This window comes from Podarcis cretensis (genome assembly GCF_951804945.1).
Source record: "Podarcis cretensis genome assembly, chromosome: 2".
Lineage (NCBI taxonomy): Eukaryota > Metazoa > Chordata > Lepidosauria > Squamata > Lacertidae > Podarcis > Podarcis cretensis.
The window spans coordinates 22,995,647-23,011,965 of NC_137171.1; the positions used below are offsets into that span (position 1 = coordinate 22,995,647).

A 16,319-nucleotide genomic window follows, 5' to 3' on the forward strand; every position below is an offset into this window, starting at 1 on the left:
CTAGTCATGCCAAATTATAGCTTAGCATTACACCAACTACCGTATTTTTCGCTCCATAAGACACACCTGACTATAAGACGCACCTAGTTTTTAGAATAGGAAAGGGAGAAAGCCCAGGTTTTTTGAGGATCAGCTCAAAGTTGTGCAGCTTACTTTACAAAGGGAAAAATCCTGATTTTATGGGGTTCAACTCACAGTTCTGCAGCTTCTTGAGGAAAGAAAAGGGAGCTGTTTCTACAGTTTCTAGACAGATAATCTAATCAGCCAGTCTCATGTCGCTGGGGAAACCAACGGCCTCCATCTGCAGAACATTCAACAATGGAGGCCTGGGCAAGGGGCTGCTGGAAAGGGGGCCAGCGATCGACCACACACTCGCCCCATAAGACGCACAGACATTTCCCCTTACTTTTTAGGAGGAAAAAAGTGCATCTTATGGAGAGAGAAATACGGTACATGAATTTTAAACACTATTAGTAGATATACTATCATGCTGGATGCAAAGGAGTGTTGGGGGGCACCAGCTGGGGAACCCCCAAGGGAAGAAGGCTCAGAGCCAGGGGATTGGGGGTCGGACAACAAAAGTGGTCAGAGGGAGAAGAGGGAGCAGATTGGGAGGAGGAGGTGTCGGAAGACGAAGGGGTAACAGGGTTTAGTGAGCGGGAAGAAACTGCGACAGAGAGCAGTCGAGAACCAGAGGCAGCAGCGGAGGCTGGAGAGGAGGGGGGATCAAGGGACAGAGATGAGGCAGGCTGCTGAAGAAGCCATGGAGTGTCTCCCAGAACCTGCAGAAGTGGGAAGAGGGCGCAGCAAAGACAGATGAGGTAAAGAAATCTCAGGTTGCTTGGGAAGAACCCAGGAAGGAGGAGACTTAGGGAGCTGTGGGAAGGCAGGGAACTCCTTTGGGCAAGACCTGTTGGGAAGAGTTGCTGTGCTCACTAGGCCTGAGCTGTTTTGTTTCTTTGAATAAAGAGTTAACTTTGCTGATACCTTGTGTTATTCCTGTCCTCCCAAATCCCGCCTTGACGTATACTGATATTTATCCACGCTTTTTCACTTACATCTGTGGGGATCACAATCCAGGCTTGTAGCACTCAAAAGTAGGCAATTGGAAACATGATAAAATAGCAAAGCTCATAACAATGCATCTAAACCACAGACTTTGTCACAGTCCTTGTTGTTCAGCACTGAATTATCACCTTAGTGCAACAACATACTAAACAGTGGGAAAAGGGGGGGAGGGGACAAAAACCCAGCAATTAATAGCAATGTGAAAAACTTTTTGCCTTTGACAAAGTAGGATTTACAAGTGATTCAGGCATAAGCATGAATAATTTACATAATAAATAAATAATTTACATAACTTTTTTTTTTAAAGTATGCACTAAACTACAAAGTAACCTTTTAGCTAGCTAACCCAGGCATCTCACTACTAATACAATGCTTAAAGATCAACACTAAAAGCAACTATAAACCGTGCATCGAACTAGAGTCTTTAGAAGTAAAAATATTGTTTAAAATTCTATATGTTCCAAAGAAATATTATTTTAGTTTTTAAGGCGACCCTAAGCACGCTTATTTAGGAGCTAGTCTAACTGAACCCAGCGGCACTCATTTCCAAGTAAATGTACACAGGAGAGGTTGTAAGTCTAAGCACTGGTCTCTTCACAGTTGCTGGCTAACTGGCTGTGATCTTTTCTGAAAACTGCACTATCCAGAATGCAGCCATGGAAATTCACAAGGGCCTTGCTACTGGGCAACCAACCATGCTTAGTAGGAGAACATCAGGAAGGCAGTAATGTTTACATAAGCTTTAAAACTAAAACCTAAGGTTCCCAGAGGTTAGTCTAGTCTTTTTTGAAGCACGTTACTGTATACTCTGTGCATTTGTATACTGTGTGCATTTTAATAAGAGCAATGCATGCGGTGCTAATGCTTTCCCCTCTGCTTTGCAAGAAACAAGAACTAGAGAAATATTATGGCAAGAGGCCAGTAAGCTCCAACTTGTGATTCCAATCTTTGCGAACTGGCATTAACCCTGAACTATTGTTGGCTTGCATTCAGCAATATAGAAGCAGCTGACAATCCCTTGTGTCAGCATTTCCACTGCAAAGCTTCAGCTTTCTGACGTTTCTAACTTGGCCAACTAAATGCAAATTTTGCTTTTTTGAAAAACAACACCACCTAATTTCTTAAATGCCTGTTTCTAGAAAAGATTCAAGGCGTACAAAAAGTGAAAATGAAACAATATAAAACAACAACATAATGTCATAACTACCTCACCCTGGCAGACAAAACAACAGGGATAAATCAGCTTAAAAGCAGTTATCCCATCCCTGGGAAAATGCCTGAAAAACATGCTGATATATGCAAATATAGCAGGTTCAGGAATTTGGGTTATTTTGTGGGAACAAGTTATTTCATATGCGAGAAAGCAATGCCTTCTGATAGGAGTCTAACCAACCATTATAATTTGTGTAATCACACTAAATTAGCCATTAATACCTTATGGATTTAGAACCCCACTGCACCTGTTTTCTGCAGCAATGAATTTACTTAGCTTGCTTATGAATACACCTCATTGCATATCATTACCCTCAAAATCAAATATACATTTTGCTTCCGTCTAATTACAACATGGTCTATTCATTGAATTTTCTTATACTGTATTATATGAAGCTCCACTGGAAATAGTGTTCTGTTATGATGTTATGGGGCTTCATTTAAAGTGGAATCTCAGTTATTCTATCTGCTTAATGGCTGTTTTTACAGTGAGCCCAAACTTGTCTATCATAAAGACTGGTGCATGCTTCAGACCGCGCTGCTTAAAATGATACAATACCTGAATTTCCTAAACCGAGAACAGCCTAAATTCCCTGCATGCCTTGCTGAATTTTTGGCAATAGTAAATAAGTGGGGAACTATCATTCTGCAATCTGTGCCGAAACTAAACAAACTCTAGTCTCTAATACTCTATGTATCAATATAAAAATACTTTCAACATGGGCAGACATAACTAGAGATGTCTTCTACATTTTTGTTCACTTACTTTTCCAATAATAAAGATGCTCAATTTAGTTTGCACAGTACCATCTTATAATATTCTTCAGCAGTTCCCAAACCTCCCCCACATGAACTAGATGAACATGGGGAAACCCAGCCAGATGGGCGGAGTATAAATAAATTATTATTATTATTATTATTATTATTATTATTATTATTATTATTATTGACATTGCTGAGGATTTTGGTGGATCAACCTTTTTTCTGCCTGTTGTAGCAATTGTAATGTGCTGGGGCTAGACGCTGTATGACTTTTAAATGTATTTCTATTGCTTCTTTGATTTCTTATATTTTATTGTACTACAACCTGAAAGTCACTGAAGTCAGATTGTAAAGGATCTTCACAGATGTGCTGTAGACCACCTGTATGAAGTGGTCCACAGACCACCATTTGGAAACTCCTGATACACAGCAACTGAGCCCCATTTCATACATGCATATACATTAATGGAAACAACTCGCAACATAGCACAGGGGAGCTGCAGTTCAGGACAGGCAGTAAAAAAGGAAAACTTTATCTGAAACAGGGCACATGTATGATCAGGAGGTACATTTGCAGCAAAAAAAACCCCATTAACTAAATAAGACAAAGAGCAAAAGCAGTATGTCTTTTATTTTCACACTTCACGTGGCTATGGAATACAGTTTTGTTTAAGAAGGCTTTCCCTGAGGTGTTAGCAAATCCACCTTTCATCATAGTACTAAATTAGGTGGAATTGGGGGAAGGACTCTGGTTACGGCTATCGGGTGGTTGCTCGAGAACAATCAGGCAAGATGCCTCCCCGGTCTGTTCTAAAGCTTTACAATGCAGAGCGCCTCTATTCCATGTCTTGCTCATTCACTAGCAGAATCTGAGAGTGGGCGGTCCTTAAATCTTCCCCAGCAGAGTAGTCTCTTGACCCCCAGTCTACGCCTCCCCTTTCTGCGCAAAAGCCTACTGCGCAAGGAAGGTTTGGGTAAAGGGGGGCCTCCCTCCTCCCCGCTTTGCTCAGGCAAGGTGTCCTGGCACCGCCTTGCATCCTCCGAGCCCTGCATCTCCTCCCCACTAGAGGCGTGGCTTCCTCCGCTGAGGAAGTGCTGCTTCCCACAATCTTTGGGGGCTCTCTGTAATCCATCCGCCTTTCCCCCTGAGCCGATGGCAGTTTCCTGACAGTTCCCTATGTAAGATGGCTATTAATTATGGTCAGTAATTATGAAGGGAGGGACGCAGGTGGCGCTGTGGGTTAAAGCCTCAGCGCCTAGGGCTTGCCGATCGAAAGGTCGGCGGTTCGAATCCCTGCGGCGGGGTGCGCTCCCGCTGCTTGGTCCCAGCGCCTGCCAACCTAGCAGTTCGAAAGCACCTCCGGGTGCAAGTAGATAAATAGGGACCGCTTACCAGCGGGAAGGTAAACGGCGTTTCCGTGTGCGGCTCTGGCTCTGGCTCTGGCCAGAGCAGCGATGTCACGCTGGCCACGTGACCCGGAAGTGTCTCCGGACAGCGCTGGCCCCTGGCCTCTTAAGTGAGATGGGCGCACAACCCCAGAGTCTGTCAAGACTGGCCCGTACGGGCAGGGGTACCTTTACCTTTACCTAATTATGAAGGGAAGCCCAGACCCCAAGTTAGCTCTGTCTGATGGGGATAAGATACTGTATCTTAGGGTACCCAACATAATGACCTCTAGATGTCAATGGACTTTTCTCATCAGCACTAACCGGCATGGCCAGTGGTCAGAGACAATGTGAGTTGTTGCCCATGATGCCTCACTGGAAAACAGCTTTAAAATGTACTGTAAATGACTATATGATAGTGTTCCAAACAGTGCTGGCTGAGGTCATGTAGCAAAGCTGGCTAAAAGACTCATTAAAGAGCTTTTAAAAGGAAAATTAGTTATAGTGTATTTCCTTTGTTAATAAGCACAAGAATTTTATCTTATTAGCAATAATCAGTTCTTTGGAAAGAAACTGTGGGGTGACTCTGGTATGTTTTCCTTGGAACTGTACCTAAACCCTTTCTCCTCATTGCAAAGGATTAGACATTTCTCTGCTGTTATGCTTGACAAATGCTTCCCTAATTTGGCTGCATTTATACTCAGAAACTGTGAGTATAATCTGAAATTAGAAGGATTTTTCCATTTCTGTTTGCTATGGTATCAATAAAAGTTTTGAAGTTTTGAACAACGGCCAGGATGGGTAGCCTTTGGCCCTCCAGATGTTGGACCAAAGTTCCCATAAATTATGCTGCCTAGGGCTGATGGGAGCTGGAGTCTGGCAACATCTGGAGTGACCACAGCTAACCCATTCCTGACAAAGGGTATGCTTATACAGTAATATCATATTTAGACAATACAAGTTCATAAGTGAAAAAGGATTTCTTTATTTTAGGTGAATTCCCCAATTTAGTGAGGCTTAATATGCAAAGACAAAATCCATCTGCTATGATACAGCTGGCTTTAGTATGCTCCGGCTGTTAATTTGTCAAATGCCATTGTCATTATTCATCTGTACCAAGAATATGTACACTAGAAAATTGCCTCTCGGTTTCCATTTGATTAATGGTCAGTTCTGAAACACTCGTTTTAAAAATCTCTCCTATGATGAGGCCAAAGAGTACATTAACATATATTATTTTCATTATCCATAGAGGTTTTATATGTAGCTCCTAATGGATCAGCATTCTGAGTTATGAATCTAAATTCTGTGTGTAGAAGAAAATAATCTGCAATTTCAAAGATGGAAACGGCTTTCGCTAATTGCTTCTAAAAAGAATGGCTATTAAGAATATTGCTTAGCTTTACTGATGACAAAGCTAAATCTCTCTTAACAAAATGGTTTTCATGGCATCACCTACTCATGTAGTAATCTAGTTCACCAATTATCTGATATTCATAGAAGCAGCGAAGAGTATTGCCGTACTTTATTGGCTATTGTGACGTGGACTCTGCTGCAAGGATGCTCCTTTCCCAAAGATTGAAAGACAACAAGATACCGTATTTTTCCGTCTATAAGACGCTTCCATGTATAAGATGTCCCCTATTTTGGGGGACTCATATTTAAGAAAATGGGGGGGAGATGTATCCGTGTATAAGACACCCATTAATTTTTGACATTATTTTTTAGGGGGGGGAACCCTAGTTTTATACACGGAAAAATATGGTACTTACTAGGTCGGACTGGCAGATGAAATTATTGGACTATGCAGAGATGGCAAGATTAACCGGGGAAATCGGAAACCAGGAGGATCAAAACTTCAACAAGGAATGGGATAAATAAATAACGCACTTGAAAGACCACTGTAAACACTTGGACTCTTTGGCAGGCTTTAAATAACTCTTGCAACGACACATAGACTTTGGATACAATGGAGGATGATAAACTAGACAGATTTATAATACACAGTTAAAAAAAGTTAGTTGAAGAATCCACGGAGGGGAGGAGGGAAGTCTAGAGATTTGGAAGAATCTTGGGTAAAGTTTAATATTTGTGAGAATACTTTTTGTGTGAATGGATCTGTAAAAATCAATAAATATTATTTCAGAGAGAGAGAGTGAGCGCACTTCATCAGATGTCCACAAAAGCCAATGCCACAATAAATATGTTAAGTCTTCAAGATGCCATTAGACTTGTTTTTGTCACAATATGCCAACACAAGCAATACAACCTCTTTGTACAGCTTTGTACTGGTCCATTTAGCTCAGTTGATCCATTTGGAGCTACACATAAAACCTTCGGCTTCACAGCCCCCAAACCCACCAGACTTAAGAGTCTGAAGTAGAATTTGACAAATAACTTGTCTGAAGAGCACAAATAACCGCCAGACTCTGAAGTTAATGCCTCTGAGAGTTTGAGAGAGGACCCACACCATCTATAGCTTGTCCTCAGCAGGGTACTCAGCAAAAAGGCACACTGAGACTATTCAACAGTGCCAAACCCAGAAGATTCAAGGCACAGCAGTGTTCCTTTATGTTGGATTCTTTATATTGAATATAAAATTCAATACTATCCATTTATCTACACGATATTTCAGTTGAGTGCCGTAGAAAAGCATTTATCATCTTGTTTAACTACGATAGGTCAATTCATCAACAGTGGCTGCTGCTTGCATTCTATTTAACTCTCCTTGCTGTTTTTCCTTAAGAGGATCCCTTCCCTTTTAAGATCCTGTCACTTCCCTGGACACTCAAGGTTTCCACAAGTCCGAAGGCTAGCAGTCAAACTACATCTCAGTAACAGGTACAAGTTTCCTTAGAAAATGCACGTCAATAGCCCAACAATGGCACTGAGCGCCGTGAACAATGAATGCTCTCTGTTCACATTACTTTCCACCAAACTAAAAAGAAGTAGGGAGTCAAAGGAAAGGAGCTGAGAATCTCTACATACAAAACAGAAAGTCTGCTTTTTTGGAGTCAAGTTAGATACGGAAAAGCTCTGAAGATCGTAAGGGAGAACCTTGCTGAGCGTGATAATGAAAGCCTTTACAGATGGTATATGTTGGATCTTTAAGAAGAGGTATCACTTACGTTATCATTGCTTCCTTTGTTGTCCTCATATTTTGTCTCTATGTGAATGGAGAATTTAGGTAAAAATGAACACTGCAGAGAAAAGAAAATCAGAATCAGAACTGTAGCCATTTATAACTCACCAGTTCATATGTACATTACAACCTAGCAGTTTTATTTTGCGAATGCCATAAATGAATTCACTAGTTTCCATCTTGTGCATCAAGAGCTTTTGGACCAACCTGTTCAGAATCCTTTGAAAAATATGCTTTTTTTAAAAAAAAAAAAAAAAAAAAGCAGGAAGAAAGAGAAAATTTGAAATAGTCCATTTTGAAAAATAAAGCTAGCAATTCTTGCTAAAAACAATAACTAGCAATGGAAAAAATTGGAACTCTTGTCAGATTAAGCCACATTTTAGGATCATGAATCAGTCTGAAAATACTTAAGCTTCTGATCTCAGCTTATTTAAGATCAGAAGGTCTCAGGGAACATCTATTCAGAATGTCACACTCTGAAAAGCCTTTCTAACACCTCACATTTTCCCTTTTTAATCACCAATGGTCACCCTCCTTTCTCCACAATCTTTACTGACTGAGCCTCATCAGCTTTCAACAGCACTGGTCTGAATCTAGATTGCACTACAAGTCACAGAATATGTTTTGAGATTCATCGCATGCCCTCAATAATTGACATTGTGCTTCAGCAGGGCCAGGGAACTGTTTATGCATCATGCAGAGAGATCCATTCATTACAGACAAAGTACATTTTTTTCCTTTTAAGTGAAAGCATATTCACTTATGAGAGAATTAAAATTAGATGCCAGATGATGATGATGATGATGATAATAATAATAATAATAATAATAAATTTTATTTATACCCCACCCTCCCTGGCCAGAGCAGGGCTCAGGGCAGCTAACACCAGTAAAATTACAATAAAAACATAATGGGGCGGGGGGGGGGGAGATCCAATTTAAAATACAGGTTAAAATACAATTTAAAATGCAGCCTCATTTTAAAAGTAGCCCATGGATCAAAACCATAAGGGGAGGGAAACATAAGGGTCAGACTGAGTCCAAACCAAAGGCCAGGCGGAACAGCTCTGTCTTGCAGGCCCTGCAGAAAGATGTCAAGTCCCGCAGGGCCCTAGTCTCTTGTGACAGAGCGTTCCACCAAGTCGGGGCCAGTACTGAAAAGGCCCTGTCCCTAGTTGAGACCAATCTAACCACCTTGCGACTTGGGACCTCCAAAGTGTTGTCATTTGTGGACCTTAAGGTCCTCTGCAGGGCATACCAGGAGAGGCAGTCCCATAGCTGTGTAGGTCCTAGGCCTCAGGAAATTATGTTTGCAAATGTATTGCATTTTAAGATATCATTCTTTCTCTCTTCCCCCCCCCCCCCCACCACTCAAGCATATATTCCTTCCAGCAGAAATCTGGTAATTTATGTTTACACATGGCACAAACAGGAATACACAGGGTGAATTTTCTAATTTCCCATTTCAGCATTTCTAGGGGTTGCCAGGTGCTTCTTTAAAAGGAAGAAAATAATCTGAAAGCATAAAATCTTAATGGATTATAAAGGTTTGCAATATTATGTAGGAAACAACTAGCTTTTCAGTTGGTCATAAGGCTCCAGTCTACTAAATCACTGAGAAAACTAGATGCAAAAGCAACTGAACACTCAATTCCTTTAAGGCAATTTTTGTTTTGAACTTACTCCTGCTTCTGAGCTTACTATAATTTGAGCCTCTTGTAACTCAGAATCAACAATCTGTTTCATATGTGGGTGTGCAGAGATTCTTGTGCACAGTTTTGTGGAGTATCTGGCTTTTGCACGTGTGGATCTGTGATTTGGAGAACGCAATATGAATAACAAAGAATTAATGGAGGTACAGGAAGCTTACAGCCCACGATAAACAACAGTATGGATGAATCCCTAGCATTCTCGGAAAATGGAAAGAGCCCTTCTGTTCATGGAAGGCTAGTTAGGATTCGAGCCACTTGATTTTTGGCCTTTTTAAAATTTGCTTCTTGAGTTTAAAAAAATGTATGGCAGTGTACAGTGGTACCTCGGGTTAAGTACTTAATTCATTCCGGAGGTCCGTACTTAACCTGAAACTGTCCTTAACCTAAAGCACCACTTTAGCTAATGGGGCCTCCTGCTGCTGCCGCGCCACCGGAGCATGATTTCTGTTCTCATCCTGAAGCAAAGTTCTTAACTTGAAGCACTATTTCTGGGTTAGCGGAGTCTGTAACCTGAAGCGTATGTAACCTGAAGCGTATGTAATCCGAGGTACCACTGTATACATGTTCCCTAAAGTTACAGGTCTCATGTTAAATCTCCAAATGCCATGAGAGCAAATATACTTCCACTCTAGTGGCACATGAATGCAAAGGTATACTACACCTGGGCAGCAAATGTCAGCACCCTGCTTCCCTCCCTATCAGGGACTGGGCACAGGAGGAATGGTGGAGACCGCCTCCCAAGCCTGACCCTACCAGGGAGGAGGAAAAGGAAGACAGTATAGATTTACAACAGGGGTTTGAGGGAGGTTGCAACTCAGAGGCAGATGGAAAAGTTGGGAAATCATGGGAGAGCCAGAGCAACACCCATCTGACACGTTGTCATTAGAAAGCATTCTAGACCCTCCATCTCCCAGAACCCGGCGAGTCTTGAAAGTAGGAGAGCAAAGAGCTCAAAGACAGAGGGCACGTAGCAGCACCCGTAGAAGTGACGAATGAGGAAGTGGGATAGAAGGGTGTGTGTGTGGAGATTCACTTGGGACAACACCAAGAGGTTGAGTTTTATAGCCTCTCTCTGTAAATACTGAATAAAAAAAAGGGTGGTAAGAAATCTTCTCTTGTTTTTATGCTTTCCTGGGAAACAGCCGCTTGCAGCATCCTGACATTCCCACCCTGCTTATCTCCTAGTTGCCTATCCACACACAGCTAGCAGAGAAGACCTTTCAGCAATGCATAAGAGAGAACAGGCATTCAGGCAGCAATCTCTGACATGAGGACAGAGGTGTCGCAAGAAGACAAGTGTCCATATTTTCATCCGTGCCACAAAGGAGGGTATTACTGCAGAAGAGAACTGGTTTAATTGCCAAAACATAGCAGTATTCCCTGAGTGGAAGGAGAGGAGAAAACAGAACACTGGAAAGGCAGAGCCACAGTTGTGTTTTTCAATTCACCACAGGCACTTTCTTTAAAAAATAAAATAAAGAATAGAGTCTATTTTTAGTGTGATGATTGATTAGTGTTGTCATAGCAATGAGAAGCAACTGCAAGAACACAGTATAATATAAGTAAGCCAAGACAAGTGCCAAAGAATTAAGGGAGCAGAATACAAAACACATGGCATTTTTCAGCCAGCCTATGGGTTGCTGCTATAATAGCAATCTTTCCACTGAAATTGCATGTGAAGTGGATGAAGGGATTACAATGTCCTGAAATAAAAATATTGGAGATTAAACAAGATAATGCCGCTTCTCTCCTTTTTTTTCATCTAAGTAGAACCTGTGGTTTACAACCAAGGAAAACAATCTTCCAATGGGAACCTTTTGCAGAAACTTCAGACAAAAAATTCTCATTGCTTTGTCATTAGAGACATTAATTCTGAATCACTGGAAACTATTTCAGGCCTGTTCAAAGCTGAATCCAGCTCTTTTCCAGAGCAGGAAAGGCACATTCGTATAAAAATAGAGTGGTCAAGATTGATTTCGTACTAGCTGTTTTCTCCATAATTGACATAATTAATTGACTCCTTTTTTAATGGAAAACCCAGATCAAGTTGCATTCCAGGGTTTCCTATGTAGTTGTGTGCTTTTTCTCAGCTGATTTGTGGCAGGGATTTTGGTCTTAAAAATCTGTGGCAGCAAATAATTTGTCCAGCGTGGACTGACAGAGTACTACTGAAGTTTTTCAGGAACACTGGGTGGAATTCAACATACCGAAAAGTTGTGTATGTGTGCATGGAGAAAGGTCTCCTCACACAATGGAATTTTCCCTCCCTCCCCTCCCCATGTTTCCTCTAAACCTTTTCTGGATTTCCCTCCAACCCTCCAGAGCTAGGGCCACAAAGGGGGAAGAGACCAGAGAAAAGTCACATTTGGCGAGCGAATCTCTCACACACAATTTAGTTGAAAACACACTATGTCCCTTTAATTAGTAGCTTTCTGGGTTTTTTAAAGGGGCTTCTGGCCCTGTAATTAGTCGCTTCTTGTTCACTTGTGTGGCACCAATCCTTTATTCCATGAACTACCATGTCTATGTCTACTAGGAGGAGGAGGCATGGAAGGAAATTTAAGCTAGGTTACAAGCACCACATGGCAAACTATGATGATGATGATGATGAGCCATTCCTGGTCACTGCTAAACTCTCTCAGTCTGGTAACTCTTTAGAGAAGGAAATCATTAGGCTGCCTGTGTCTGTTCCAGGTTGTTCCTCCCCCCAACCTCCCCGATTGCTTCCCTGCTGTCTTGTGCTTCTCATATCTGTCTTCTTGTTGGCTCCCTGGGCTATCTTACCCTATTGTGCTCTTCAGCTATAGGATTTGGTGGTATCGGCTTTGGTGAGCTGCCTGAACTACCCAAATTTCATCGTGGCCCAAGTATTTTGCTCATATCAGTTTGTAGTCCCTATGTCCCTCAAGGGACTGCCTCTCCCCACATTAACTGACCCAGACCCTGCAATCATAATCTGAGGCCCTTCATCGTGTGTCTCCTCCATGAGAGGTCCAGAGGGCAGCAACATGAGAATAAGCCTTTTGTGCGGTGATTCCCCACTTGTTGAATGCTCTCCCTAGGAAGGCTCGCCTGGCGCCTTTGTTACTTATCTTTAGGCGCCAGGCAAAAACATTCCTTTTCTCCCGGGCCTATGGTTAATTTTAAAATCTATACGGCCTTTTGTTTTTGTTTGTTACTATGCTATGTATTTTTGTGCTTTTCTATTGTAGACCGCCCTGTGATCTTCAAATGAAGGGCTGTTTGGCATATATATATTTACACACACACACACACACACACACACACACACACACAGAAATACATATACATATATAGATATGTGTGTGTGTATAATAGTCATTCGAACCTAATCTTGCCAGCAGTGATGGATAATTTGATCTCAAATATGGTAAAATATTCAAGGATTTATGGCTGACCTTAAGAGTTGTGTCATCCCAAATAACTGTTCAGCACAATATGCATTTTAATTAAGTTAAATAAAATTTAAAAATCTGCCTAGCATTCTGCCAACTCACACACATCTGGAATGCACTTCAAGTACTTTCGTTGACAATGGCACCAAAACACCTTTAGCTCAATGTAAGACAGAGCTGAGTCCTTGAAACCATTGACAGGAGAAGGAGGCTGCAGCTGGTGCCGGTTGCTGTCGCTGCCATTCCTGCATCGTTTGCCGCGACTGCCTGCAAGCATGCTGTCAGGGCCTCATATTTATGGATTTAGAAAATTTCTACCCACATCTTTCAGCCTCCAAAATGGCACCCAAAGCGGCCTCCGGACTAAACACAGCAATAATGAAATACGTCTGGGTGCGTGGGAAGCAAATGCATCTATTAAATTGCTTTATGTGCTTTTCGTGCTGCTGTTTTAGCAAGTGGGTCAGTTTAAAAATACATCAACATTGAAGGAGGCTAAAGGAGCAGGAGAAAAGAAGAAATCTTTACTGCCTTCCTTAATGAGAAGAAGGGCTGACTAAGGTTATCTCAGGAGAGAACTTCTCCTTGGAAGTGCAGCTACTGCACACACCCCTCCAAAGGTGGCAGGACGTAAAGTAGAAGCCAGGTGTTGAAAGAGGCAGACAAACAGGTTCACGAGAGAGGAAATGGTCCATGGACAACTTGGTGCCAAGCCATTTAGGGTTTTATAGGTGTCCTGAAACAAATAGGAGGCTGGTGCAAATGAAAAAGTTCTGATGTGATATGTTCTGATAACTGAAAAGAAGAAGCTAATCTGGCTGGTCTATTTTGCACCAAGTGGAGTTCCAAACCCTCTCCAAAAGCTTATTTATCACCTTTATATCCCAACTTTTTCTCTTAGGTGGACTAGATGAACCTTGGGTTCCTTCCAACTCTTCAGATTCTATGGTTCACCCTACAATGACTCTGTGGGGTAGGTTAAGAGGCTGTGACTGGCCTAAGGTCACCCAGTGAGCTTCGTGACTGAGTGGGGGATTTGAAGCCTGATCTCTCGGGTCCTAGTCAGACACTCTAAACACTACACCACCTGGAGTAGTTCTGCTGTGGGGCAGCTATTTAAATTAAGTAGGGAAATGAATAGGGAGAAAGCAAATTGTCACATTAGAGAAGGATCTGAAATATTTTCCTTGAACCTTGAATTTGTTTTGTTCTTGGTTGTTTTATCTGATGGTTTAATGTGCTGTAAACAGCTGTGAGCTTTTTTCCCTTTAAAATAAAAAGTGGTATAGAAATAAAACTAACAACAACAACAACAACCCTATTTGGAGTGTACAGCAGTAGTCCAGTCGGGATGCAGTCAGGGTGCAAATGACAGTGGCCATATCTGCATGGTCTAGGAAAGGGCACACCTTCTGCACAAGCTTAAGGTGAGAAAAGGCATGTCTGGCCACAACTATCACCTTGTCCTCTAGGAGTAAAGTGGTGTCCCAGGAGTGCTTCCAAGCTGCAGACTGGATCCTTCATGGGGAATGCCACCCCATCCAATACTGCCCTCAGCCACTCTCCTACTGATCAAAATCACTCCTGTTTTGTCTAGATGAAGCCTTGCCTCATAAGCCCACATCCATCCCATCATTGCATCCAGACAACAGTTTAGGAGCCCCCAGAGCTTCCTTGGCATTAGAAGAAAAGACTGATATCTATGTTCAGGTTGATAATGCCTAACTCCAGACCTCCCCTGACAATCTCATTAAGATGTCAAACCTCCACGTTGCGTCTTTGACCATGGACCAGACTTGGACCTCGCCTCTCGGGTAATCCACAGGACCAGCACAGCAAGTGAAGAATAGTCTCCAAAGGGTCTTCCTAATTTAAAATTGCAAGTTTCTGGAAATTGAGAGCATCCCAACCCTTGTTGCTGCCATTAATGTTGGCAGAATAGTTACAACAGGTGTAAGTAAATAATTAAAATGCAACTTGGGTAATCCTGAAATGCTCAATGTGGCACAGTAACCTAGTTTATCAGGAAGCGCTGTTTCTGAGGAAGGCAATGAAGTGGCTGGTTTCTTTAACAGCAAAGTAAGAAATGAGTAAGCTTTAGCCCTCAGGAAAGCAAGCTAACGTATACCATTTACTGAGAGACGGCCAGTCAAGAGATGCTGAGTTTGATATTTGTCATTGCATATATCTCAGTCTTTTCAACACTGCACTTTAAACTAAGCTTGGAAGCCTCTGGTTGGTGACTGATGGAGTGTGGAATTTATGATACAGCCACTCCAGATGTTTCACAATCAAAGGCAGATGTAATAGACAGGCATTTTTCCATGACGTTCTGAGCCTCTGGATAGAATTCACCAATTAACTACCCATTCAACATTGTGTGCGCCGAATGAAAAATTTCTCACATTTCTGTGGCTCTTACGGCAAAAGATTAATGATGTCACATGGTAGGCCTCTTCCTAGCATTACTGAAGTACCCTAAATAAAAGTTTTGAAGTTACCGTCCGTTGCACAGACGACGAAGCCAAAAGAGAGGTCTTTAGCCTGCAAACTAAACAATAGCCGAAACTAGCTAACCCAATTCCTTTTAAACCTTTCTTTTTCATCCCTATCATTATTCATGCTGAGTGAAAGCAAGTCACTGTGCAGAAAATATATTCTGATTACTGCCAAAATCCAATCAATTGCAGATGGTTAATATACAAGATAACACAGTGCACTGTCCTCAATCCTGGGGTGAACCATATGGGCAGGCAGCTGTACTCACCCCGCCCCCCGAATTTAAAAGACAGTAGGAATAGGCTTACCTACCCAACAAGAATCAGAAAGCAGACCGGAGTCTTGGGGAGGGGAGAGTTATTCGGGCCAAGGGAAACTTGTTTCATGGTTTCCATTTGAATCCCTGGCATTTCCAATTACACCATCTCAGGTTGCAAGATTGGAGAACAATGTTAAGTGTAGCCAATGCTGAGATAGACGGACCAATAGCCTGAGTCACTATAAAGCAGTTAGGTACACTGAAAGTAGTCTAATATTCTTTTGGACATGGAACACTTTTGCTGCTCCTTCTGCCCCTGCCCCCTGAACAGTTTCTGATCAATCAGTGGTGTCCCTTGTCTCAAAGCTAACTATATTATTATTTAGAAGGAAAATCACCATAAAAGACTGTATTTTTCACTCTATAAGACACACCCGACCATAAGACGCACCTAGTTTTAGAGGAGGAAAACAAGAAAAAAAATATTCTGAATCTGCGTAGCGCCTCTCCAGCAAAGCGGGAGGAGAAACGGAAGGGGCTCCATTTCTCCTCCTGCTTCGCTGAAGGGGTGCTGCGCAGCTTTCCCTCTCTTCGCAGCGCCTCTCCAGCGAAGCGAAGTCAGAACAGCAAGAGGGATCGCTGCGAAGCGATCCCTCTTGCTGTTCTGGCTTTTGGGACAACTGCGTCAAGCCTCTTCAGGGCAGGGGGAGCGTTCCTCCCGTTGCCCTGAAGAGGCTTCGCACAGCTGTTCTGGCTTCAGCGATAGCTGCGCAGCCTGCATTTGCTCCATAAGACACACACATTTCCCCTTACTTTTTAGGAGGGGAAAAAGTGCATCTTATAGAGTGAAAAATACGGTACCTC

At 42.2% G+C, this 16,319-nt stretch overlaps 1 protein-coding gene and 1 long non-coding RNA gene across 3 annotated transcripts in view; one reads left to right on the top strand and one right to left on the bottom strand.

Annotated features, from left to right (window-relative positions):
- LOC307210145 overlaps positions 1-16,319 on the top strand; it is a 168,459-nt gene that overhangs the window by 37,675 nt on the left and 114,465 nt on the right. The window lies entirely within an intron of this gene.
- PITPNC1 (phosphatidylinositol transfer protein cytoplasmic 1) overlaps positions 1-16,319 on the bottom strand; it is a 126,528-nt gene that overhangs the window by 31,095 nt on the left and 79,114 nt on the right. For both annotated transcript variants that reach the window (XM_079965658.1, XM_079965659.1), the window contains exon 5: positions 7,557-7,628. In XM_079965658.1, coding sequence (XP_079821784.1) covers positions 7,557-7,628 — 72 coding nt within the window. The remainder of the gene's footprint in view (positions 1-7,556; positions 7,629-16,319) is intronic.